We start from the raw sequence: 26,161 nt of genomic DNA on the forward strand, positions 1-26,161 counted from the left end.
ATGCCAAACCAGGTAAGCCCGTTCAACCTCTACCTTCTTCTCCATTTTTTCCTTAATGTTCATAAAATGTTTTCCTGCCCGCCCTCTTATCCTTTTTCCATTCCTTTTTATCTGGATGAAAAGTTCATGGTGAGCTTTTAAGACAGATGCTCGGTGTATGAACACACGTCTTGCTTAAAGAATGTCTTGGTTTCTGTTCCAAGCACTCCCAGGGAGCAAGATGATGTCCGAGTAGCAGAGGATGGGAAAGACTTGAGGTCCTGGAGGACTCTTGCAGGCAGCATTAAAAATACCGAGCAGGCTGGACAAATAGCCTGACGTGCACTAAGGCAATTGTTGATGTGTTTCATTGGTCTGCATAGCAGAATAATCCTAGAGAGGATTGTGTATTATTTTTCCAGGTGAATCGATCTTCATTTTTGAAAAGCAGGTCCTCTAAGGTGGCACGATCTCATGGGAGCCTCCCAAATCATTTTCTTTCCTGTATGATGAGTGTTTCCACCCTCTACCTCCAGCCTCCTCACGGTTCTGCAACCCACCCTCCATGGGGGATGCAGTTATTCTGCTTTTCTGGGAGGATGGCGAGGCAGTCCGAGCTGTAGGTCAGATTTGCTTCCTCCCCGTCCTGCTTCTGCCAGAGTTCGTATCAAGATAGATGGCGTGTTTATGGCACTGGAGTGTAGAGAAGGAAGAATGTAGTGCTTTTCCGTGTGGTTTCATTAATCCTTAGAGCTATGCTGTAAAAAAAAAATGTTTGATTTCTGTTTTTTATCTTTCTTTTATGTGTCTCGTATTTTGGAGTTGTTACAGCCTACAGCTATTAGTACAGGTATCCTAAATCATATATCATTGAACAAGAGCAGTGAATATGGCTTGGTGTAAGACCTTGAGCTTCACAAGTCCACCTGTCTCCAAAGGATTGCAGGTAAGAGTGATTGGGGGAAAACTGCTTTTGGGGGCCTGAAGTCAAAGTAGGGTTCCGCTGTGTTTTATTCCTGTGCTGCAGCAGTGCCAGGGATTTCTGGGCAGCTCACAAAAGTACTCAAAAGGCAAGAGAGATTGGCTGGGTGGACCCATGACACAGGCCCACTGAAGGCCTCGAAGGAGATTGCTCCTTGGTGGAAGGGCTTATCTTTGGCACGCAGAAGATAGCGATGGACCAGGAAGTGGGTGCTGCTTTATCCAGTGGCCAGATCTCTCCCACTGTATTCATATCCGCAATCTTGAGGACGCGGCATTCCCAGACTTTTTCTTTCATCCAACTAGGTAGAACCTCACTCCCTCAGGATCCTTCTTCAGACACCCATCACGGCCACAAAGTGAGTATTGAATGCAAGCATTTGGGTTTTTTTCTTATCTGAACCCTTGAAATCTGTGGCATGCATCCTATCATTCTTTGCCTATGATTCAGCTTAAATATTGCCCCCGGATCTGCCCCTGCCCAGCCCCGCTGCTCTGTCAGTTCATTTGTATTTTCCGGAATGCTTCTCCATCACAGCAAAAGAAAAGGAACCCCCCTCCCCCCGCTTTCGACTAGGGAATTGCAGTAACTTTTGCTATGACCCTGCAATGTCATTCAAGACTTGGAAGAAACTTGCCAGTGGGCAAAACTGAATGTATGATGGGCTGGGACTTGTCCTGTATTGTCACTGGAATAAAGCGTGTCTCATTAATATTCGCAATGCACCAGCTCACAGTCTAGCACCATTTAGCCTCAGTCTGAAAGGCTGCGAGTGGAGGGACCGGAGAGCGTTTCCTTGCACCTAAAACCCGAGAGCGCACGGCTCCTCAGGACACAGCACCACAGGGTCCTGGGCAGCCCGTCTCAAATACCACATTCCAGTCCCAAGCAGCACCTGTATTTGGCTCCGCCTCTGTACTCAGCTAGGAAGCAATAGAATACGCCAAATTTATTCACTCAACGGTTTGCCTTTCTCATGTCTTACCAAGACTCAAAGCTTTTAATTGGCAACCTACATGGGTCTACCCAATAGTCTCAAGCTCAGTTTATCCCTGACTTGGAGGATGTTCCCAATTTTGTCTTGAACAGCAAGAATTAAAAACAAGTGAAGAAAATTGTTTCTTTCTTCTAACACATCCCTGTGGGCTATTTTAGCTAATAAACACATTTTTTTTGCAAGAAATTTCCCCAGTGGAATGCATTTTAAATGTTGTTTTCACTAATAAACCTTCTTTGCACTTCCCCTAATAGACACTTTTTGATGGGAGAATTCCACTGCAAAATATGGAGACCTGCAAAGTTTGAAAAATAACTGAATTTTGGTTCATGGTGCAAAAGTGCAAAATTAGAGAAGTTTCCATTAAATGTGAACCATACGACTTTCTTCGCCCATGCCTTCAAAACAGAGTAGTAGAGGTCTTTTTTCCCATCTGGGTCCCCCAGAATTCCACTGCCCTGAATCATTATTTTCTTTTGTTCCTGGCTCTGGGTTCTAGCAAAAAGCAGAGCAGAGCCCACATTTCTGGCATTTGCTGGCATGTGCCATGCGAGGTCTTCCCAAGCTGCTATTGTCCCATGCCCTCTCCTGTCGACCCTTTGAGCTTAAGCACGGCTGGTATTTTCTGCTTTTCCCAATTTGCTTTCAGGCCACCCACCACTGGAACGTGCCCAGAGCGTGCCCAGAAGCCGAAGTCGGCCCTCTGACAAAATAGGTTCCGCACCTCTGATCTGCTCTCTACTAGTGTAGGTGCTGGACTGAATAATACGACCACAACCCCCCTGACAACCACCCATCCAGCCTGATACTTAAATCCCTCCAGCAAAACCTCCCACCACTTCCTGTGACTCCACAGCAGCCTTCTTTACAGCATCGAGAAGACCTTCCTCAGTGCTCAGCCAAATTCTGCCTCCTTCCACCTTCTCCTCGATTGCTGCCCCTCTCAAGCAAATACACTTTCTAGACCACATCAAAAATGTTTCTCAGCCTTTGAGAAAGCTCCTCATACTCCAAGCACCCCATATGGCCTCCTCCAGCCTGCACCCCCCTTTCAAAATCAGCCCAAGAGGGAATTTTGAGGGGTGGGCAAAAGTGAAACATTGGTTGCTTATCCAGTCCTTCCCGCAGTTTGGCCCAGAACTAGGTGGAGAGGAAACCAAAGTAAGTGCTATTTACATGCCATGCTCTTTCTTGAAACGGAAAGAGCGATTGTAGTGCCACTTCCCCGACATTCAAGATCCAAGACATGCTTTCCAAAAGTGGTACAGCCCTGCAGCGGTTGAAGGCAAGCATAGCCCCTCTTGCAGCCACACAATCCATGCATGCAGAAATCTAACATGCCAGGGAAAGGGCAATGCCAGAACTGTTCCCCCCTGACTTTGTGGCCAGGGATGTGCATCAGAGCTCTCCGAACTGCACAAGCGCCTTAGCTTAAATCTGGTGCTGAGAAGGAGTGGAGCTATCTCTTCTCCTAGCTAAGAACTGAAACAACGCTCTCCTTTTTGGAAACCCCCTCTCCACCAAAGCTCCTCCTTCTCTAAGCCTGAGGGTCTGTACAGTTGATTTACGCGATCAGTCCACAAAGGCTGACTTGCTGGGCTGTTTGGCTGCCGGTTCTCCTGTCGAAGGGCCGTCTGGCTGAGGATCCAGGACTTGCCAACTGTAAGTGAGATTATCGGGTCTGTTTCCCTGTCCGTCCGCTCCCTGCCTCACCATCCTCAATCCATAATTACCACTTCAATTTCTTTCTTTTCCCCATACAATTCCCCACTAGTGCTTTATTTAGAAGGAGATGTGATGGGCTTAGAGACATCCATTTCATCTATCTGCCAAATCCAGCAAAAAATGCATCTCTCTGGTCAAAGCTTTATTGTCCTCTCTGTTCCTTCTAATCCTGGATTTATGAAAAGATAAGTCTCCATTTCAAAAGTATGTTGGCACGGCAAACTTGACAGTGAGTTTGGATGAATGTAGGATGAAAATACTATTTCTCAGGTGTGAAATTTCTCAGGTGTTGGCTTGTTCTATTTTGGCCCTTGATCGCTCCTAAGATTAAGTAGATAAGTTAAAGACTGGGCTAAGCATTAAAAATCTTGCTTGCTTGGCTTCCAGGCATTAGTGAAGGATGGGAAAAAACTGGCTAAATATTGCCCAGTGTTGTACGCCGAGGTTATTCTCTTGAGGTCTTGAGGGATGAGAAACAGAGTTTGGATAAGGCTTGTGAAGTTTCTTTGGGATCTTCCAACCCGCATTGCCCCCCAGGATATATGAATTAGCAAAACAAAATGCCCTAAATGACAGAATTCCCTCAAACTCTTTCTGAATCATGTTGATACTGGATTGACAGTTTTGTTTCTTGATTTCGCCATATAGATCACTGGGCACATGTTTCCTACCATGCCTGGGTCAGTTGTGTTCCTTTTTTTTTTTTTTTTTTTGGAACAAACATTTCATTTAACAAATGCAAGGCAATAAAAACATCAACTCACACAAATTATTTGGCATTATTCATTTCAGGTTCTGTACATAAGTCAGCACCATTATCCTGAACATATCCTTGCCGTGCGCATTTTAAACACTGTGGAAATAGACTCGGTTTAATCCCAGTGATTAACTTCTGTTTGTTCACATGGGTTAAAAGTTCATATCTTGCATATTTAGCTTTTATCTTCTGCCTGTGCTCAGTCCCAGATTCCTTTTGGAACCACATTCAGTTCTGGGAGCGGCAGAACACTGGGTAGCTGCTTGGTTTTAATTCTACAATTTAGATGTGGTTTTAATCTTTTCATTTCTGTTCATGTTTGCCCGCTTTCTGTTCAGGTACTGGAGTTTGTGCGTGTGCCACTGATTCTTTTTTGATACGATCTTGTGAAGTTCAGGATGTCCCCTGCAGTCTCCTTCACTTCCTTTCCATTTCCTTCTTCCGTAAGACACACGTGTTGCCTCTTTTCTCTCCCAGCCTTCTGATATGAGTTCTGGGAACTGTACGTCTCTTTATTTGAGCCCACAAAGCCCTGCTGTGTTCCCACCACCCCTGCTGCACTCAGTCTAGCTTTTGGAGCAAAGTTCTCCATTACCAATCCGCACAGTGAATCCTGCTGAAGATGCATCATTCCAAAATGCTTTCGGATGCGTGCCTCGAATGTGTTCCTATTTTTAAAAAGTCTTCCTGCATGCAGAAATCTAGCATGGCAGGTGGAAAGCAAAGCCAGAGCTATTTTCCTCGCGGAGGGTTGTCCCTGGGCACGGAGAAGAGTTTTTGTTTTTTTAAGCATGGAATTTTCAGTATGACTGATCTGTATTCTATATTCATCTGCACTCATCTGCATTCTGAAGTGGCGGTGCTCCCTTTATTTTCCTGAAGATGTGAAGTAAATTCTAATAACCTGTTTTGCATCGTTCTCCAACAGGGGCTCACCTTCAGGGGGCAACAACTTCTGCACAGATGGACAAAGCTCTGCGGGCTGCCTTGTGTGTGTCCACGTTGCTTTTGCTTGGGGAACCGAACGGGGCAGGTGAGAAAAGATACTCTGCTCTTGGCATGATAAGCTCTGCATTTTTAGGACGGTAGGGGCCGTTGCTGCGTGTGTGTGCTCTCCTCCTGGGTTGGGGATCAGTACTAAGAGCATATGCCCTGTTGCTTGGCTTCTCCAGCCTGAGCTAACTGGGCTCGATCCAGCAGGCTGTTAAAAGGGTCAGGTGGCAGGGGGTGGCCTTGCTTTTTCCTGGGCAGCTGCTGCCAGTCAAAGCATGCAGGTCTTAATAGACCAATGCTGTTCTCATAGTAGAAACCACTCATTCCATAATGGATTTCCTAATGGCTGGCCGTTCTTTTGGGTATTGTTCGCCACTGTGTTTTCTATTGTACAGAAGGAGAAGATCAGGATATTAATATTCACACCCATGATGTTGATTTGCATAGGTCATGGAAAGGAGGTGGTAACACTGGGAACAGAAAGTTGCTTGTCTTGGCACACATGTGTATCATCCTAAAGGAACTGTGTTTTTTGTTTTATGTTTGTTATGCACTGTCGAGTCATCTCCCACTTTGGGTGACCTATGAATGAGTGTTTCCCAAAATGTTCTGTCCGTAACATCCCTGCTGAGCATTTGCAAATTCAAGGCGGGGGCTTCTTTTTTGGAGCCAATCCATCTCCTCGTTGGCCTTCCACTTCTTCCTCCTTCAAATTTTCCCGGTATCGCTGTCTTCCCCAAGGGGTCTTGCTTTCCCATGATGTGCCTGAAGTACAACAGTGTCGCTTTCTTTGAATCTGATCCATTTAGCGACCGTTCGGCGCATGTGGGGTTTTGGTTGCTTGGTGAAGGGGAAGCCAGTGAGACCTATACAAGCCTTCTAACTGGCCAGCTCATGTTTCCCAACACGGTGTCGTGGGGTCAGGGACCAGACAAAGCAGTAGCTCTCCCTTCTGGCCCTTTTGGACCCTCCTGTCTCTTCCAAAACAACTCTGCTCTCCTGGTTGGCCAATGTGCAGCAACCTGAGGACACTTCAGTGGCCTCTTCCTGGGTTTACAAAACCCGCATCACAGAGTCTTCAAGGCCGTCTTCAGAATCTGAGTTATGGAGTGCCCACCAAGAGTGGAGGTGCAGTGCACTCACTAGCATATTTGCATTAGAGTATCTACAAAATCATCTTTATGCACTTCCCTACCCTGCAGAAGAGAGGATTTTTGAGGGATTTTGGTGGAAAGGAGCTGCAGTCCTGCCAACCACAGGAGTTTGATTGTAGAAGTATAGATCTGTCAAGTTGGATGGGCCAAGAAGGCCATCAGTCTAACCCCCGCCATTGCAGGACACCAGTTTACACCATCCCACTCGATTGGCTAGAGTGCTGCAGCAAGTATAGAGAAGTTATCTTAGGAAATGTTTTCTGTGATCTAGCAAGTTCTTGGAAAACTTCCTATAACCATGTGTTAGGAATCTCTCTCTCTCTCTCTCTCTCTCTCTCTCTCTCTCTCTCTCTCTCTCTGTGTGTGTGTGTGTGTGTGTGTGTGTGTGTGTGTGTGTGTGAAGCTGGAATGTTTGAGAGAAGGGAAAAAACTGAGCAATCAACTTTTTGACATGGGTGAGAGAAATATCAGCTTTTCAATTGGTCGGGGCCAGCATTTCCCAGAATGCAAGGGTTTTGTCCAATGTGCTGGAGATGTTCTTGGAACCTGCCTTTAAATGTTACCCCACGGAGGAGCTCACTCCCTTCCCTTGTCCCTTTTCCTCCCATCTTGGGGGCTACCTCTGTTCTAAAATCAGAAAACAACAAACTTGCTGTTTGTTTGATTGGCTTTTGCCAAGAAGTTCTGTGAAGGAAGAGGGAATTGGAAGTGTGCCAGGAAGACGACGTTAGCCAAGGTTGCTGGCATTGTACTGGCCTGGCTGTTGGTTGCCTTGCGTGTCTTCCTCTCAGCTCCACACAACAGGTGTGTAGTGACGGGAGAACAGACCTTACGCAATTCCGAAAAAGTCAGCTGAGCCAAAGGGCTGTAGCTGAGTGGTACAGCAATTGCTCTTCGTGCCAAAGGTTGCAGGTTCAATTCAACCAGCATCTTCCCAGCATCTCCGTGAAGGGCTGGGAAGCACACCTGTCCATAATCTGGAGGTGTTGCTGCCAGGCCATGGTGGGCAAAGCAGTTCCAGATGGACCAGTGGTCTGCTCTAGGGTAAGACAGCGTCCAAGACAAGTGTCATCAATGCTGGAGTGAATCAAGGTCGAAGTTCAGTATATCCATACAACGAAAATGCCTGTTGAACATGCAAATTTCTGCAACTTGTTCCACTCCCAAATGTCACAATACCATGTTTCATGACACATCCTTCTCTGGCCACTATAGAAAGCAATAGGTTGGCTGAAAATGAGCATGTGATTGATGGCTCATCAATTAACGGTTTGATACTTTTTGATCCAAAGCTTTAAACTGATGGGTTGATTTAGCAAAGTGTAACTCAGGAGTTATTTTGTTGATATTAATAGCATTTCTTTTATTTCTCTACCACCCTCAGAATTTTCTCTACCATCCCATAGCTGAAGCTCTCTGGGCAATTACAGGAAAATAGTTTAGAGCATGGACCATGATTTCTCCTTGAGTATTAAAATAAGGAACATCTGAATGCAGAAGCTGGTTTCCCTTGTGGCAAGGCAAACCTCCTTTTGAAGACGGGTTGCTTTTTAGAAGGACAAACAAGTCCATTAGCATCCAAATGATGGCTTTTTAAGAGAAGCAGATAATCATTTCAAGGACCAATCCATCCTTGGCTATTAAAAATGTCAGCCAAATGTCTGATTTTTGGAGAAACGTGGTCAAACTGGAACCCCTGTTGAATAGACATTTCAGGGGAAATTCAGAGTGGGTCTGTGGGATGCTGTGAGAAGCCACATGGTTGAGAATTAGGCATGTGGAACGGCTTGGAAAAGTTTGGCCTTGTTTGCTAGCTTGCTTCAATAAGAACATTTCTTCTTGAACCCCACCTTCTCGGGAATTTGTGGTGGCTTTGTTTTGTTAGATAGCTGCTGGATTTGGCCTAAAGTTAAAAAGTGTAATAAATACAGAGTTCCTTTGGGAGCTATCCATGGTGCTGATCCACACTCCTCTCCAAGTCAGTTTGCCGCCACGGAGAGCTGCTAGAAAGCTCAAAAGAGAAGCCACCAAAGAAGGCAAACCCACCAGCATCAAAGTTAGCCATCTCCCCTGAGCATAAAGTATACTTTCCATCGCACGTTGGTGTTTCTCGATCTGGACTGGTGGGTGCTTCGTGATATGAATTAATGCAGGAATCCCAAAGGGAAGAACATCAGTCATGAAAGAAATGGATACACTACCAACAACTAACTTCTGATTTCTGCAGAATGAGAAATACCCGCCACCAGCTGGATGCCGTCGGTCAGTCTCTCGGGTCTGCCTATTCCTTGACATTCTGCCTGTTTCTTCCCTTCTTTCACTTTCTGCTCCATCACTTACCCGACTTCCACCCTGCCTTGACTCCCCTCTGTCTCCTGCACACCTTCAGCACCTGTGTCATCTTCCTCAGTCTCTCACACACATTTGATGAATTCTGAAGCAAACCAAAAGTCTTTGGCCAAGATGAGGAACATTTTCCACTTGCTTCTCTTCCATCCACCAGGAAATGGAAAGGAGGTTTCTTGACCACTGGGAATGGATAGCACCTTTGCACCTTGTGGATTTCCTTGAGGTGTCCGCCTGGCCTGTGACATGGCATGGGAAATGAGACATTTTGGGGGCTTTGCCGAAAGCCCCAAGATGGCTTCCCTCCCCGAGCCTTGAGGCCTGCATTGGGATTTCTGCTCACATCCTGCATTACCCACGGTTGTTATTTTACCTTGTGCCCCCTTTCTTCGCGGCACTTGTTCGGGGAGTCAAACAAAAGGGCCTGCATCGGATTTGGGTGCTGTACAAATGTCACTGTCACGAACTTTGGGCTACTGCTGCCATTCGGTTATTTATAGCCTCTTTCAGGAGGTTGGTGCGAGTGTGGGCCCCCCCCTTTTTCCTTTTTTTCTTTTAAGCTTGGAGGCAACTTTGACAATGGTGCTTTGAGCCGCCCCCATCCTGTGCCCACAACGGGGGTGCTGAAACCTTCAATGGTGGTGCTTGTTTTCTTCCAAGGAACCTGCACAGGTCTTCAGAAAGGAGGCCAAAGGAACTCCCGCTGGCTCAAACGAGCAGGCCCTGAATGGGAACAAGAGCGCTCTTTTCAGCCGTCTTCCAGCTCCCATGGAGAGCTGCCGTAGCGCCAGTAAAAGCCCCTTTTGTTGAGGGATAATTTAGAGTTGAGCCCAAGACAGAGGAGGCAGAATTGATGAACCCCGCTTTTTATACATATAAACAGTGCAGAAAAGGAGAAGGTGCTTTCCATTGGCCAGAATTCTGGAATGTCTTCCTTGTATTTCCGCTAAGCAAGGGTGGCATTTTGACTCTCCTTGGCAAATGCTACCTGTAACAGCTGCACCAAAAAAACAAAACAAAAAACAGTGCCTTATTTTCAAGATGGAAACTGTTGTTTACATATGTAGTCTGCTAAATCCCTACCCCTCCCCTTGATCTGATCTACATCTTCCTTCGACTTCCAAATGGGCGGGTCTGAGGGTTAGAGTTAAGGGAAGACGAAACGGCTGGAAAACTTGGGAAGGTTATGAGTGGAAGACATCGTCATCTCCTGCCGAGTTCCGTAAAGGGTTAAGGTTCCTTTTATCAGAGGGATGGCCTGGTAAAAGCCTCATCTGACTGCCAGCTTTTGAATATCTTTTATTTATTTATTTTTCAATTTGTATCCTGCCTTTTTCCTACAAAGGGCTCAAGGCAGCTGACATCATTCTCCTCCTCCATCTTATCCCCACAACAGCAACCCTGTGAGGTAGGCTGGGCTGAGAGCCTGTGACTGGTCCAGAGTCACCCAGCTGGCTCCATGGCTGAGCGGGGACTCGAACCCAGATCCCCTGAGTCCCAGTCCCACGCTCTCAACCACTGCACCACACTGGCTCTCACTTGGCCTTTGCGTTTGTAATCATTCTGTGTGTAGCCTGCATGAATGGCTTATTCTCATGTCATGTTGCACTTTGCATCCGTAAAGGGGTATTGTGCATGCCTCTGAGCTGGTTACGTGGCTCGTTTCAGCCGCCGCGTAGTTTTCCCATGGCAGACATGCCTCCAACGTGCAACCCACCTGGCCCAGCCGCTTCTTCCAGGGTCACCTGTCCCAGGCTGCCCACTTTTATGCGCTTCCTGGGACCGCGGACAGAGGAGGGTGTTCTTCTCGCCTGCTCCCTGGATCCTCCGGTTGGAGACGCAAGGGAACGGGAATGGGGCGCCTTGTGTGCAAAGCAGGTGCACCACCACGGAGCTGAGGTGCCTTTGGAGAACAGACGGGAGGCTGCGCACCACCAGGCCTGGCTACTTGCTGAGGTGGGACCATCCTCCCCGCGTTCTCAATCCCAGGAGCTCGATTCGAGAAACTTCTGCCATTTCGAATCCCCCATGTGGCCCAGAGCAATGCGGTGCTGGAGCAATGTGGGAAATTGTGTGGCTTTCTTCGGGATACATTTTGGGGGCTTTTAATCACACTTTATGGGTTTCTTAATTTGCTCGGATGTTAAGCAACGACTACTAATTTGTGAATGGCCCCATTACATACATCCTGGGCCAGGCTTTCTGAATTCGTTTCCATCTGACATCATTGTTTATAATACCCCCAGCTAGGAAAACACCTTTACAAATCTTACGATGGGGACCATAGAGGATGAAAGTTTCAGCTCCAATAACTCTATCAGACTTGCCAAAACTCTCTGTTCTTTCTGCGGTTACAGACTACTGCTAGTACTACTACTATTGATCATCATCATCATCAACAACAACAACAACAACAACAACATTTCTACACCACCTGTAGCCAAGCTCTCTGGGTGCTTCACAACAGGATATAACAACAATAAACTACAATACATAAAACAGCATTTAAAGCATTTAAAAATCAATTAAAACAGCATTAGAAATGCATTAGAAATGCATTAAAATACAATGAAAAGACCCCACTGAGAAGAACGAAACAAGGCACCTGGATAAACCCACAAGGCTCTTGGATTACTAACATCACTACCCACTGGAAACTTGCAGGAGGCATTGTATCTTTATATAACATCAATCTTTTGTTTTCGGAAATGGAAAATAATAGAAGGATGCGCAATGTTTTCAAAGATTATTTGCTTTGTAGATGTTACCTATCAGGGAAGGCAATTGAGGACTAGATCACGGGAGCAGATCCTCCATCCTGTGAATCTGACCTGGTCTGCAGAGCTTCCTTGGATTCCTTCGGGGGCGGGGTTTCGTCTCCAGGCCCCACCCCCTGGACGGGTCATCACTGTAATCTCCAGTCTAAGATTGGAGATAACCAGGGGGCTGTAGTTGGCAGAGGGGAGGGGAGGGGAGGGGAGGGGAGGGAGGGAGGGAACAGCACCCCAAGTCTATCCTGTAGGCTGTGGGCCCACAGCGGTGGCTGTAATACTGTGATAACGAGGCCCTTTTTGTTCTCTGTTTATTTGCAGATGCTACTGAGAATGGGGATTCCATCAGCAAGGTGTGTATCCACTTCCGTGGGCATGTCCCCCTTTTCCCTTTGCCTGCCTGTGTTCACTACTGAGTGAGAAAATGGGAGTGAAAGTCTCCTGCTTGCTTTCATCAGTGCAGAGGAGGAGGAGGAGGAGGAAGTGTCCACAGCCTCGTGCGATTTGCGTGGAGTCATTTGCTCAACTTCCTCCCCAGGTGCCCCAGGTATAGATTTAGAGCACCTCAACGGAGGGGGGTCTGTTTGGTAGTGGCCCTCTGATTGCAAAGGGCTGTCTAGTTCCAACATCGCCACTCTTTCGGCCCCAGGCTCAGACTTTCCCCTCTGCCCAGCCAATCGCTAGCAATGCATGCAATCAAGAGTTCATCAATTCTGGGAGTTTTCGTTTTCTTATACCATTGGTTTTTATGCTCTGTACTGTAAGCTTCAGCTATTGGGTGGTTTAAAAGGACAACAGACAGATAAAATAGAAATATTTAAAGTCTAAGGCCTTCCCACCCGCATGGACACAGCTAAGATCTTTAATTCCATGGTCCTGGGAGGTCCAGGGTCTAAAACAATGAGCGTCCATCATGCTTCTGGGAATAGGTGTGCCTGTGTGCAGGATGGCAGCTGTCCTGTTGCCCTCTGCTCATTCGTTGGCACTGTCCTTTGACGTGTTTGGCTAAAGGTGGGATCATTGTCATGCACTCACAACTGTGCACGTTCCAACTAGGTTTTGTAGGTTTCCCAAGTGAAAAGATATGCTCTTTCTGCTTCGCCCTGCCTCCAAAGGGATCCCAGAAGTTCTTCCCTTCTCACCCACCCCTCGTCTCTCCCTCCCTCCCTCTCTCTCCTCCTTCCTGGGAACACTCTCATAACAAGCCCTTAATTGGCTTCCAGCTGCTCTCTTCTTGCAAGGCCAATGGGTCCTTTTGAAAGAATTTGCACAGCAAAGCTTTGCCAGCCTGATTTTCTAAAAGCCCTTTCCAGTTTGGGTACATGGGTGTTGGCAACATGGATAACATTGAAAGGAATGGATTTAATAAAAGGACCCTTGAAGAACGGGCTGTGATTTGGGTGCAGGGAAGCTGCAAGGAGAGGTTAGTGCAGAAAACTTCCAACTCCATCAAAGGAAGAGAGATGGTGTCAAACCTATCATCATTTTGTTTGAGATCAGTCGCAGAAATGCAAACCATAGTCAGGCAGAAAATAAGACTGCGTGTCTAGAGGTTGGTTCAAGAGAAGGGAGTTCCATTTGCAAATTCAGTTTGTCCCTGAAATTTCTCAAAACTAAAGAGTCAAAGTGAATTTTGGGGTCTGAACATCTGACAAAATTCATGGAAACTGAAGAGTTCACTAAAATGAGAAGACAGGAGATGTAATTTCCACAGCTCGTCAGGCAATGATGAAGAATCTTCTTTTCTGGAGCAGGTTTGATTTCAGAGCCAGAAGGAATGGGTGGAAATTACAAAGAGCTGGGCTAGACATTAGGAAAAACAGGAAATGCTGTTGGACAGTGGAACAAATTACCTGGAGAAATGGTGGGCTTTCATTTGTTGCTGTTATGTTCTGTCAAGTCATCTCCAAGTTTTGGTGACCCCATGAATGGACACCCTCCAAAATGTCATGTCCGTGACAATCCCACTCAGCTCTTGTCAACTCGAGGCCGTGGCTTCCTTGATGGAGCCAGTCCATTTTCTACCTGATCTTTTCCTCCTCATCCTCCTTCTGGCTTGATAGTTTCTGCAGGGAGCTTCTCAGAATGTGCCCGAAGGAGGGTAGACGCCTTCATCCATCCATCCATTAATTTTTGAGACTGCCCATGAGCATCACGCTCTTTTGCCGCTTCTGCCTCCTTTGCGCACCCAGGGAGCTCCATGGCCAAGTGGAAAAAGGACCCAGTTCTCCCAGGTCCCAGTCCAACACTCACGCCGGTATGCCAGGCTCAGTGGGAAGTCCTTCTTTTGGTCATGTGAATGATTTCACTGCCATAGCATCTCATGGATGGCATCTCACCTATGCCTAGAAACCACGGCTGAAGGAAAGCCCCGCATCTTCTGAGGCATGCTGTTCCACTCTCAAACAACCCTTGAAGATGGTCCGGATACTTCAATTGGTGCAGAATAGAGCTGCCAGGTTGCTGACGGGGACGGGGCGTTGTTCTTGTATAACCCCAGTTCTCCGTCAGCTCCACTGGCTCCCCATCGAAGTCCGGGCCCAATTCAAGGTGTTGGTTATGACCTATAAAGCCCTCAACGGCTTGGGACCTGGTTATCTAAAGGAACATCTGCGTCCATACATGCCCTCCCGCCCCTTGAGATCGGCGGCAGAGGCCCTTCTCTGGGAGCCCTCCGTGAAGGATATTAGGAGGCTGAGTACCCGGAGGAGGGCCTTTTCTGCGGTGGTGCCCCACCTATGGAATGCGCTCCCCAGAGAGGTCCGCCTGGCACCGTCGCTATTTGTTTTTCGGCGCCAGGCCAAGACCTTTTCATTTAAAACTTATTTTAACTGTTCATTTATTATGGTATTTATAGGATTTAAAATTTTTAAGCCGAGATGCTACCAGGCTTTTAAATCTCTAATGGTATTGTTTATGTGTTTTAATTATGCTGTGAGCCGCCCCGAGGCTTTGTTGCGATGGGGGCGGCATAGAAATGTTTTAAATAAATAAACTCAGGGTCTAAAACCTAAGATCTTTGAGACCTCATGTGCTGTACACCTCTGCACTCAAAGCACAGTTCCTCACTGTGACCACTGCACCAGCCTGCCTTTCGTTATAACGTGATCGCCTATGCTTCTCCATGACGGTCGCCTACCCAGGTCGGCCAGCTATGTTTAGCCACCACAAAGCCTTGGGTGATGAGCAGGAGTCATTCTCATTGCCTGGGAAGCCCCAACGTGAGTGTGTGGCCAGGAATATTCCTTGGAGCCGTTCACAATTCACACAGGTGTTTCTGGGCATAAACGCAGGTCTGGGGGAGCATCCCTTGGTGGTAGAAACTTGGAAAATCAATGCTTCACACATCCTTGCTCTTGAAGAAGTGGTCACTGTGTGCGCGTTCTTGCTGTTATGGAAGCATGCTCTCTACGATGTTTCCGTCCACAGGACAGCGACTCTGCTGGAGGTGGGAAGGACTTGCCCGCGCTGTATGTAACCACCATCTTGGTAAGGCCGCTCAATGCTTCTTGTCCGACCTACGAGCAGGTAGCCAGTGAATGGCAAAACAGCAGGTTTCGCAATATGGGTGGGCACCAAGACTGGAAACATGGCCCCTGGAAAATGCCAGATGTCTGGAATGGAGCAAAAACCTTCCCAGGCATCTGAATCTTTGAGGAGAGCGGGGTTTGGTGTTTTCACTGCTTGGGCTTTTTGGAAGGCCAAAACCTGGCCTTGTTTACCCCCTTGGTTTTCAGCTTTCCGGACTGGGGTGGCAGAAGAACAGGACGGTCTGTAATGAGATTTACAAACTCTCCTTGCTTTACTACCAGTTTAGCTTTTCTCATACTAGTAGCTAATCTGGCCGTCACACAAAAGGTTGGAGCTGAGCCATGCAGTTCAAGTGTGGGTTCAACTCTCTTTGCATGGACAGAGGCTTATGGTTCAGCTTCCTAGAAGGCCATTTAACGTTGTCTTGTCTTGCTAGCCATGGTGTGCATTGTAAAGGACTGTCTGGTGGTTATTTGGAGCCTAGGGCTATAAAGGCAGGGTCCGTCCCAGGGTACAAACATTGTCACAGGCACACAGGAAGCAAGAGGGACCATGTAGTTTTGTGGATGGCTGTGCTAAGCTTGGTCACAACCACCATTAACACACATTTTTCCTGTCTGTCTGTCTGTCTGTCTTTATTTGTATCCCGTCCTTCTCACAAGAGCTCAGGATGGCTTACATAATATAAAATTACAATAATACAGTAATAAAACCACAGTTATTAAAACAATATAAAACAGGACATCATAAACTAAGAACAAAGAAAAGGGGGGACAAGAATAGAAAATGCTTGGAAGGGTGGAAGGGAAAAACAATCTTAAAACATCTAAAAGGCTTGATTCTTAAAATGATGGTTGAATAGGAAGGCCTTTAGCTGGTGCCAGAAGGAGTATAATGTTGGCCTTCTAAGCCTTCTGTAGGGCCTGGTGTGTCTTTTTCACTTTTTTTTGGCTTCATCCGTAGGAAGACCCCTATGTGATGGCCAGAGGCACGGAGCTGGAAGGCTACTGCATTGACCTGCTGGAGAAACTGTCACTGATGCTGCACTTCAAGTACAAGGTGGGCGTGGTGAAGGATGGGAAATACGGAGCCTTGGGTCCCAACGGGAACTGGTCCGGAATGATTGGAGAGGTCGTGAGGAAGGTAAGATTTTTCCTCCCACTGGCAGTGTGCGGCACCTGCACAAGTGCTGTGTTTGCTTGTGTTGTACACCAATCTGACCTGTGGTACATCCACCCCAATAAAACCTAGGGTCCCACGTTGTCTGGGATGCATATCCTACCGAAACAAAGGAGCACAGTGTTAGCAGAAATCCAAAGAGTCCAGATTTTCGCATGGACTTCCTAAGCACCGTCGTCATACAAAAACCAACACTCAGGTCTTGCTTTGAGAGATTTACTGGAGGTAGTCCATAGCTACCCTGATGGTCTTTGTTTAATCCCTTTAGGTTGGCAGCCATGACTACATATAACATGGCAACATACAACATAGCAATGTGGCCTGTGAAGAAATATTTCCCTTAATCTGTTCCAAATTCCCCACCACTTAGCTAGGACCATGGGAAAGATCCATTTTCTATTCCACTTTCTCTGGCTGATGCATAATTTTCTACACCTCTGTGGTGTCTGCCTTTACATACCCACGTTTAACGTAAGAGCTTCAGATGGGGAGAATGTTCCTCACAGGGGAATTGCTCGACCCCAGAGGTCATCTTGGTTGCCATTTTGGTTTCCAACGGGACAATGCCCGTTTCTGGCTGCTGCTGGTGTCCGTGTCCATGGTGCCAGCAAGAGTCGACCGCGGAAGCCTTTCAGGTCCCACCTCCTCCGCTCTCCTCACAGGAAGCAGACCTTGCCGTTGCACCGTTAACTATTACGTCGGTGAGAGAAGATGCTGTGGACTTCACCCAGCCTTTCCTACACACGGGCATCGGCATTCTGCTTGAGAAGGAATCTGCCCTTGAAGAGGCCTCTCTCTTCCACTTCCTGACCCCTTTCAGCAAGGAGACCTGGGCCTGCATTCTTGCAGCCTACCTGCTTTCTAGCCTTTGCTTGTTCCTTGCCGCCAGGTGAGCTCTCTCTTTCCCACATTTAGATCCTGAGAAGGTAGAAACAGATGGCTTTGAAGCCAGGTGCTTGCAAGCACTCCAGAACACCCAGTTCTGGATATAGAAAATAATCTTTGTTTTATTTTGCTTCTATCTGCACCGAATGTGTGTTTTATGTTGCACCTCAAGATTTGGCAGGATGATATCTAGAGCCAAGTTTTCCAGGAGCTTGGCATAACATGCAGGCCATGGCATGGCAGATCGCCATTTGTCGATGGCGATATCTACCGCAGGACTGGAGAAAAATGGATCCCCTAATTTATCAACCCATCTGCAGCGGGCACCTTAAGTGCAGGGATGCTTCTCATGAGGATGCTGCAAGGCGTTACTAGAGGTCCACAGCGTGAAGAAGACTCCAGGGTTGATCCTGGGGTCAGAACTAGAAGGGGGAATTTAGTGGTCAGGGGCGCATGTTACCAGCTGGGGTTGGTGCCAGTTGTGGTCCTACCCGGAGAGAGCTGAGCAAGCTGCATGTCCCAGCTAGGAGATGCAGACCTGTCTGGGAAAATGGTTGGGAAGTTAGCCTAGTGCCGAATGCAGCTTCCTGGGCTCAGGTGAGGTCTTGGTGGTCGGATCCTGTGCTATTGTATCAGGAGTCAGGGGCAGATGTCTGGGCCCTGTTCCACAGAATACGCAGGGCCCCCTGCCCTGGTCTGGATTACCACCTTCTGAAGTAAGGGAAGAAGTGTAGCTATTGGTGCGGCGTACAATTACAACAAACAAGCAAGCAAGCAAATAATGACACGCACATGGTTCTGGAAGTCAGTCAGAGGACATGGAATAATGCACGTCGCCCCCTGGAAGATGCCTTGGCGCAGCCCTCGCTGTGCATGGAAATTGTCCCAGGGTGGATCCAGGGAGGGGTGGAGAAACTTCACCCTGAAGGTCTGGAGAGGCACAGCTGTGAGTCCAACTTCGCAGTACTGGGCTAGGCCGGCCTTCCCCAGCCTGGTGGCCTTCGGAGGCATCTGGACTGCAGCTCCCAGAATCCCCATCCAGCAGCACCATGGACTGGGGATGCTGGGTGCTGCAGTCCAAAAGTGTCTGGAAGGCGCAGCGTTGGGGAAGGCTGGGCTAAGTGGTTCATTGATTGATTATGGGAAAGCTTTTCTGGGAACCTTCAGTGGGAAGTCTCAGATAATCTAACCTGTGCTTTGCTTTCCTAGGCTGAGCCCCTGTGAGTGGGATGGGAATGAGGAGAACCGGTTCACGTTGCTAGACAGCCTGTGGTTTGGAGCCGGCTCGTTCACTTTGCAAGGTCAGCCACGAGATTTGTGTGATAGCCCAAAAGTTCAGGGAGTCATTTAGGGTTAGGGCAAGAACAGGCAGTTCTGTTATCAAAACACCTTTCGCATCAGTCAGCTCTCCACAAGGTTCAGCGAAATCCCGAGAAGTTCGGAGGGGTCTCTCGAGCTGCAGCATTTCTAGAAGAGGTTGGACAGTTACCTGCTGAAGGCCCCGTGGCTCTGGACTTCCTGATTGGTCCCCTCCAGCACTGTGATGCCATCCTAGCCCCCCCCCCCCCCCGCCACATCCCCATCCGGAAAAACGACAGAAAGTCTGCACAGCAACAAAGACACCATGAGAACGAGAATGCTCACATGCCATGCAAAAAATTTCACATAACTCACCCTTATATAACTTATCCTTATTCTTATTCTTATTATTCTTATTCTTATTATTTAATTAGTACTTAAATATTTATTTTATTAAATACATATAATAAATTAATATCTATACAAAATCAATTTTCTATTGATACGTAAGTTTATTTATAAATTTATATGTATGCATAACTTTATACATGCATATTTATAAATTATAAATCAATTTATATTTATACGTAAATATGTTGTTATGTTTATAATATCACAAATATTATATTATATTTTAAATAAATAATAAATATAGATTAATTATTATTAGCAAAAGGAACTAATAACATAATTTTAATATGACTGCATGCTTGGTGAGTGAAATGCAGTATTCCTCATCTGGCACACTCCAGATGTTTCCAACTCCCATTTTCCCCAAGGAGCATGGTCATCTTAAATTTTAAAATGCTAACTTTTAATATCTTATTTATTATGTTAACTTTATCCTGTATTCAATATTTAACTTATTTTTAAGTTTTAATTAGTTTTGTTTCTGTTTTTATTTTCCTAATTAAACTATGGTACTTTTTATTTATTTCTATCTGTTCGTCATCATCATCATCTTTCCTAGCCTTAACTGGCCACTCAGGAAGCACCAATAGAGATTTTGGAAGGCCAAAATCATAAAATGAACCTGGCCATTGTCTGATGGCTGGTAAGTTTGTCTGAAGGCCCCTGGGAAGCATTGGCATCCGCAGGGTCGTCCTGGAGGAGCCCTCCGAGTCGCAGAGGGGGCCTGGGGACAAACTGACATGGTCAGGATCAGCCATCTAAACCTTCTGGGGGGCAGGGGGCGTACAGAAGTGATCCTCGCCTCCGTGCTGCTCCCAGCTTCCCCTGGATGCTCACATTCCACGGGCTACAGGCAGCCACCTTGGGCGGTGCCTTCCGAATCCTTCCCTTCTCCTTAGAGAAGAAGCGAAGAGCTTTGCTTCTGCAGCAGAGCATAAACTTCCCCTGCAGAAAGTCGCAGTTCCTTCCCCAGCTTGCTTCCCCAGGCAGGGCTGGGCCAGGCCCCCTGCTGGGGACCGTGGAGAGCCATGGCTCCCCCCGGTCAGGGTTGGAAGAGGGACCTGGGTTGGTAGGAGCCAGCTTCCAATATTCCCACAACGGAGTCTCCGACTTCAACACGGAAGGTGCGGCACAGAGCTCTTCCCCGGCCACGAGCGAGGAAGTCCATCTCAGCAGCCATCTCCATGGCCTGCCTTCCCAGCCGTCCAGGCTCTCCGGGGTCCTGGCCGGGGTGTGGATGGGGGCCACAAACCCCTCTCTGCTTTGCCTTGGCAGGCACGGTGCCCCACCCCAAGTCTCTCTCCGTACGGATCATTTCTGCCATCTGGTGGCTGTTCGGCATCGTCCTGCTGACCGCGTACATCGCCGGCTTCAACTTTGTTCTGGAGTCGGGATCTGAGCAGCTCTCCATCCAGACCTTTGAAGACCTGGTGAAGCAGCGGCAGCTGGAGTTCGGCACCATGGAAGGCTCGTCAACCCTCCTCTATTTCAAGGTGTGCTGGGGGGCGGGGGGCATTTGTGGCCAGCGATGCAGGAATGGAGGGCGGGGGCCACGCAGACAAGGCTCTGCTCGGAACCTCCTCCCTCGAGGAGATTATATCTCATGCTATTTCCTGTTGTTTCCATGGCTCACCTGGCTTTGTACAATGCTGCAGCAAAGGAGGCTTTTCATCCCAAAAGCCAAATTCAGTTGTGCTCAGGAGACCATGTTCAAGACCAGGGCAGAGCGAAAGATAAGGGGACGGGGCCAGAATTAGGGAAAAATGCTAGCCTGTTTTACTATTGGTCATTCCACAGCCTTAAGAGAGCCATTTCAGCCTCCTCACACGCACGAAAGCTAGTGTGGCCTAGCTAGTGGTTTGAAGGTTACACTGGGGACCTTGGAGATCAAGGTTCTAGTCCCCCTGGGCCATGAAACTTCATTGGGTGGCTTTTTTGTGCACACACTAGCCATCTTGTGTTTAAAGTGGGTTGCCTTCCCCACCCAAGGGAATCCTCAGATGCTGTTTGAGCTGCCGTTGTCTCTGCAGAATTCCAAGAACCCGATCCAGCAGATGGTCTATGAATCCATGAACAAAAAGAAGGACTTGGTTTTGGTCAAGAACTACCCGGCGGCCATTCAGCGTGTCCTAGATTCAAATTATGCCTTCATCGGAGAGTCGATCTCACAAGATCTCGCTGTTGCCAGGCACTGTAATCTGGTTCGTTCCCCAGAAGTCCTCGGAGCCAGGGGGTTTGGCATCGCGACACCAAAAGGTAAGATGGCAAGATCTTCTTCATGACAGCCTAACCGATGTCAAGCTATTCTGACTTATTTTTTTAAGTTTTCCATTATTTTGACATTTGCTGATAACTGTGCTTATTAGCTGCCCTTGACATCTTTACTGGCATAGCTCAATAAAATAGAAATGCTACAAGGATACCTTGGGTGGAAAAGATCTGATAAAATGTCAGAAACCAGCAGAAAAAATCAGGCAGGTGTCAGGAAACACACACGAAAGATACTTGTTGGTGGGGCGAAACAAAGCAAAACAAAATGAGAAACGGCAAGCAAAGCTCAACATAATTCTCTGCTTCAGATTATCAGTGTCATATTTAATGGTTGATGTTGCACTTCCTTCAAAGAGCTCATTTTTTCAAATGCTTGGGCATTTCTAACAGATGACGATGAGATATGAGGGTTGCTGGAACAGTAAGTAGCCATGGGGGACTGAAACGTTTTAGTGGAGAAGCGGAGTTCTTTGGATCCTGGAGGCAAAACCCTCAATGAAAAGAGATTACAAGATTTGGGGCTTTTTAGTTCAGACCAAAGGCAGTTAAGAAGAGCTAAACATTTCTGTGTGATGTGCAGAATTACATTAATATCTGGGGTCATCTGATGAAGATGATTGGTGAGAAAAAGGGAGGACTTGGATAAATAATGGAGAGCCGGTGACTAAAAGGAAGAACTGCTTCACGCAGCAGATGGTTAAGTTGTGGAATTTGCTGTCACAAAAAGCCATGGTGCTCAGAAACTTAGATGGCCTTGGAAAGGTAGGCATGGGACTTAGATAAATACATGGAGGGCTGAGACCATTCATAGCCCCTTGCCATGATGTCTAAATCCTGCTTCCAAGTTTGGGGTCTGCATACCTCTGAATCCCAGCTACTGGAGAAGATCTTTCCACAGACAGAGTCTGCAGAGGTTTCTCGTTGATGACAGAATGATGGAGTCCATAGGTATTTGGGCCTTTTCGTCTGTACGTTCATAGGTCCAGTGGGCCTTTTCGTCTGTACGTTCATAGGTCCAGTGGGCCTTTTCGTCTGTACGTCCTTGTTCAGTGAGCTGAGTGTGAGCCCCACCGTTCTCAACCCTCAGTATGGTGACTCCATGCATAGCAAAAACCTCTCCTTACTCCTGGTCTTTCAAGGACAAATTGGACTGGATGGAGCCATTCCTTTAGACTGCAGGAAGATCTTCTTACACCAATTGTCTTAGTAGGTTTTTGGAGATTCTTGTTGACGATCCGTGCACCTCAGGCTCTCCTGACCTTCTGTGTAGCTTGTTGCACACGCCTATCTCTGGATCTAACCCAGAAAGAGAAAAGGAAGGGCACAAATGAGTAAATGACACACTTCAACTAACATTTATTTATTTATTTATTTATTTATTTATTACAAGCATTTTTATCCCGTCCTTCCGCACATGACTGGGTTTGGGTGCTCACAAGCTCTCCCTGAAAGGGCAAAATCATCCGGAGACTAAATTGGTTAAGCAATTCCTTTATTAATTCCTTTATTAAACAATTTTTTATTAATCTGTGTCTTTCCTTAGGATCCTCCTGGACTAATAAACTGTCAGTTGCTATCCTGAAACTTGGAGAATCAGGTGACCTGGATTATCTTCGAAGCAAGTGGTGGGAAAGTAGCTGTTCCCATGAAGATCATGAGAAGTGGAGCCCCCTGAAGCCACAAGCGCTGGGTGGGATCTTCCTCATCCTTGCGCTGGGCCTCGTGTTCGGGATGATCATTGCTCTGGTCGAGTTATCCAAAAAGAGCCGGCGCACAGCTGAACAAGAAAAGGTGAGTGCCGGCGTGTGTGTGTCCGCTGGAAGCCCAGGGAAGCTTATCTCGGCATCTTAAAACGCTGGTAGAGTCATTGCCTTTGCTGCAACAGACAAGCGGGGTTACTGTAAATTGGATTGCATGTCGCCTTTTGATGCCCAGTCTCTGGCATTAGGAGAATCGGCAGGTTCTTCTCTACATTCCACTGCATTCTTAGTGTCAAAGTCTGATTCGATTCCAAACGAGCCGAGTTGTTTTGTGGGCAGAGAGGGGTTCTATACACTGGTAAATTCACCTGGGAGAAAATGATTTGCTTGTTGAACGTGTGTGGCCCAAAGGTTCCCCATCTTGGCTTCTACTTTTAGCTTTTAAACGTTAAAGTTAAGATCCTAAAGCCCTTAGCTGCACTTAAATTTATGAAAGGCAGCAAGGTGGCAATTTAAATCACCAGGAACAAAGGACCAATTTCTCTCCCTTCCTCCATCTTACCACTCTTACTTGAGCAGTTAGTATTCAGGTAGAGAAAGGAACAGTGTTCCTATTAACTTCCAGGTGCCACAGGTACAGGTGAGTTCTTTTCCAGCCTTTGAGTTCAGTTCCCAAGTTCCCCAGCAGGCAAATTTAAGAGCAGCTTTGGCCTCTAGCTTTCCTTATAGATGCCTTTGAAAAGTTCACCAAAAATGCACCAAAACAACAGAAGGATGCCGGTAGTCCTGACTGGCGAAAAGGCAGATTACAAACCGAGGATTTAGCCCTTGCTGGATACAGTCACGTGCCCCTCGGAGTCTCACCTGTGCTCTTGGGGGTCCTCCTGCTCCAGCCCTGACCCTGGAAGGCCAAGCAATGGCGGAGTCTGGGGGTGTCTTGGCACAAGTGGCCGCAGTTCTTAGAGCAATTCTCTTGCAGCTGTTCCCTGGCAATTGGTACTGAAGGACACTCGGCCTCCGAGGTTGGGGGCAGCATACAACTGCCATGCTGAGTTGCTTTCAATGGGCTTCCACAACTTCGACCGACCTCCTTTTAAATTTGACATCCACGTCCACATGCTGTGGGCTGTGTGAAGAAGTCCTAAAGCTCACACACTGTCCGCTTCTCCTCTTGCAAGAGGGAGGGAAACTTAGATCCACCGTGTGTGTACTTGAATAAACCTCTCCCTCCTGCTCACCTTTTATTTCCCAGTTCAACGGTTCCAAAAATTACAGGCTTACCTTATGGAAGCGATAAGACTCTGTATTTGGGTTGCACTTTTCTAGTTCTGAAAGATCCCTTTTGAGATTCAACTCTCCCTCGCCCTGGGCGGGAATATGGCTAGCAATACTTCCTATCTTGATAGTTTAGCTCAAGGAATATGTTTCGGGGAATCTTAGTAAACTTTCTCACTGAGGAATTCACTGGGAGGTGCTGCAGGAAGCAAAGTTCCTTGGAGCAGTTTGGAAAAAAGCGGATTATCCATTCCCAGGTCCCCTCTGTCCTTATTGGAACTTCCTTGAACTAAGCCAGCACTTTGGTCCGGTTGGGTTCCCAAGGGGACGTTGCCACAAAAGTTGCTCAATAAAATACAGGGAGGTGGCATTCTCTACCGGCTCGCTGGCGTGGAGGCTTAGCATAGGTGTGAATTTTGGCAGGTCCACCATTTCCTGAGAAAAAATAATGCATTACGGCTTTTCCCTTCAAAGCCCTACTTCCCAACTTTCTTCTTTCCGTAGAAACCCTGCTGCTCTGTTTTTACAGAGGAGCTGAGCCAACGATTGCGAACGAGAGAAGACAAGACGCATGAAAATGCGGGGAAGACAAAACCATGAGGAGTTGACGCATGAGGCCAAACTTTAATGAACTTGTTACCCAACTGTGCATTCCATAGTGGAGCTTTTTTGAATTTCTCGTAACAGTAGGGGATGTCTTGGAAACAATAGCATAGCTTCTTTGTAATAACACACCCTGGAGCCCTAACTTTCGACATAACATTGCAGAAAACTGAATTGTTCAGGGGATGCTGGAGCCTGGGTTGTGGAGTCGAATTTTTTTTAGCATTCAGGGGATCTGCACTGCTGATTTCTATAAATGGCAAGCCTTAATCATGTGACCAGCAGAGAATTAATTGGTAAATTTAGGAACAGCTACACAGTGGATTGTTCACAGCTGTAAGTGAACAGTAATTCTGTGTGTGTGTTGTGGAGGGTGGGAACACAAAGTGGAATGTAGAAGTAAGCTTCCTGATCTTTTTCATAGAGCAAGTTTCTAGTCCTCAAGAGCCTGGGCAATGCCCGAGGAAATGTCTGAGAGTGGGTGTGTTGCTTCAGTTTGCTGTGGAGCACCTTGGTCTTCCCTGGGAGTGCCAGAAGCAGAATTAAATTGTGCAAATGTGCTCAGTGTGCAGAATTCATGCAGCTTTCAGCTTTTTCTTACCTGAGAATTTTATTTCATTTAGCCCAGTGTGCATGCCACTCCGAAAATGGCCTTCTATTTTTGGTTCAGGAAATGGAACAATTTATGCAGGAACGGATAATATTCCAGGGTGCATTTTGCAGCTGAAACTTTGAAAGTGAGTACAGAAGAATTCAGAAGGATTGCTCCTACCCAAGGCAACAGTACATGGTGTCCATCTTTCGTAGGCACGCCAAATGTAAGGTGGATCATGGCCTGGGAGATCACTGAGTTCAGGAGGCCCTAAAGATAACTCCGTCTTTGCTGGAGACTTTTCCCAAAAGGACAGCAATTCTTTGTTTCCCCTAAACTAGGACCTTGAAAGAGATGCATTGGCGCTGGCTTGCCAACGGTGGCGGAATATCCGAGGACAGGGAAGAAAAGGTCTCCCAAGGAGGAATGCTGCAGGGTACAAGGTGTTCTCCTGCAACTTTTTCTTGTACAGATTGCGAGAATTTAAAAATCAAAGGGCCAATTAGGTTAGGATGCAATCTAGTTACTAAAAACAAAAGCATCCCAGTACCACAGCGCTATTTTAAGCATGTTGTTTCCACCCACAGAAACCTCCTCTAGGAAACTCAAACCCCGACCTTGCCAGAATTTTTTTTTTTTTTTTTAAAGGGGGTAGCCAGCTAAAATGACACAGAAGTAGCTGTGTTTTTCTGTATTACGGATCGACTAAAT

The 26,161-nt window shown here is 47.0% G+C and overlaps 1 protein-coding gene across 1 annotated transcript; it reads left to right on the forward strand.

Annotated features, from left to right (window-relative positions):
- On the forward strand, positions 1-24,855 carry LOC123030961 (probable glutamate receptor). The gene is made up of 12 exons (XM_044445317.1): positions 1-12; positions 9,594-9,723; positions 10,923-10,994; positions 12,026-12,057; positions 15,134-15,193; positions 16,199-16,378; positions 17,077-17,303; positions 18,509-18,600; positions 20,285-20,502; positions 21,040-21,265; positions 22,824-23,071; positions 24,760-24,855. The coding sequence occupies exons 1-12, from the start codon at positions 1-3 to the stop codon at positions 24,853-24,855; spliced, it is 1,593 nt and encodes a 530-aa protein (XP_044301252.1).
- The last annotated feature ends 1,306 nt before the right edge of the window (positions 24,856-26,161 follow it).

The sequence above is a fragment of the Varanus komodoensis genome, unplaced genomic scaffold (genome assembly GCF_004798865.1).
Source record: "Varanus komodoensis strain SLA01 unplaced genomic scaffold, ASM479886v1 scaffold48, whole genome shotgun sequence".
In the NCBI taxonomy this organism is placed as follows: Eukaryota; Metazoa; Chordata; class Lepidosauria; order Squamata; family Varanidae; genus Varanus; species Varanus komodoensis.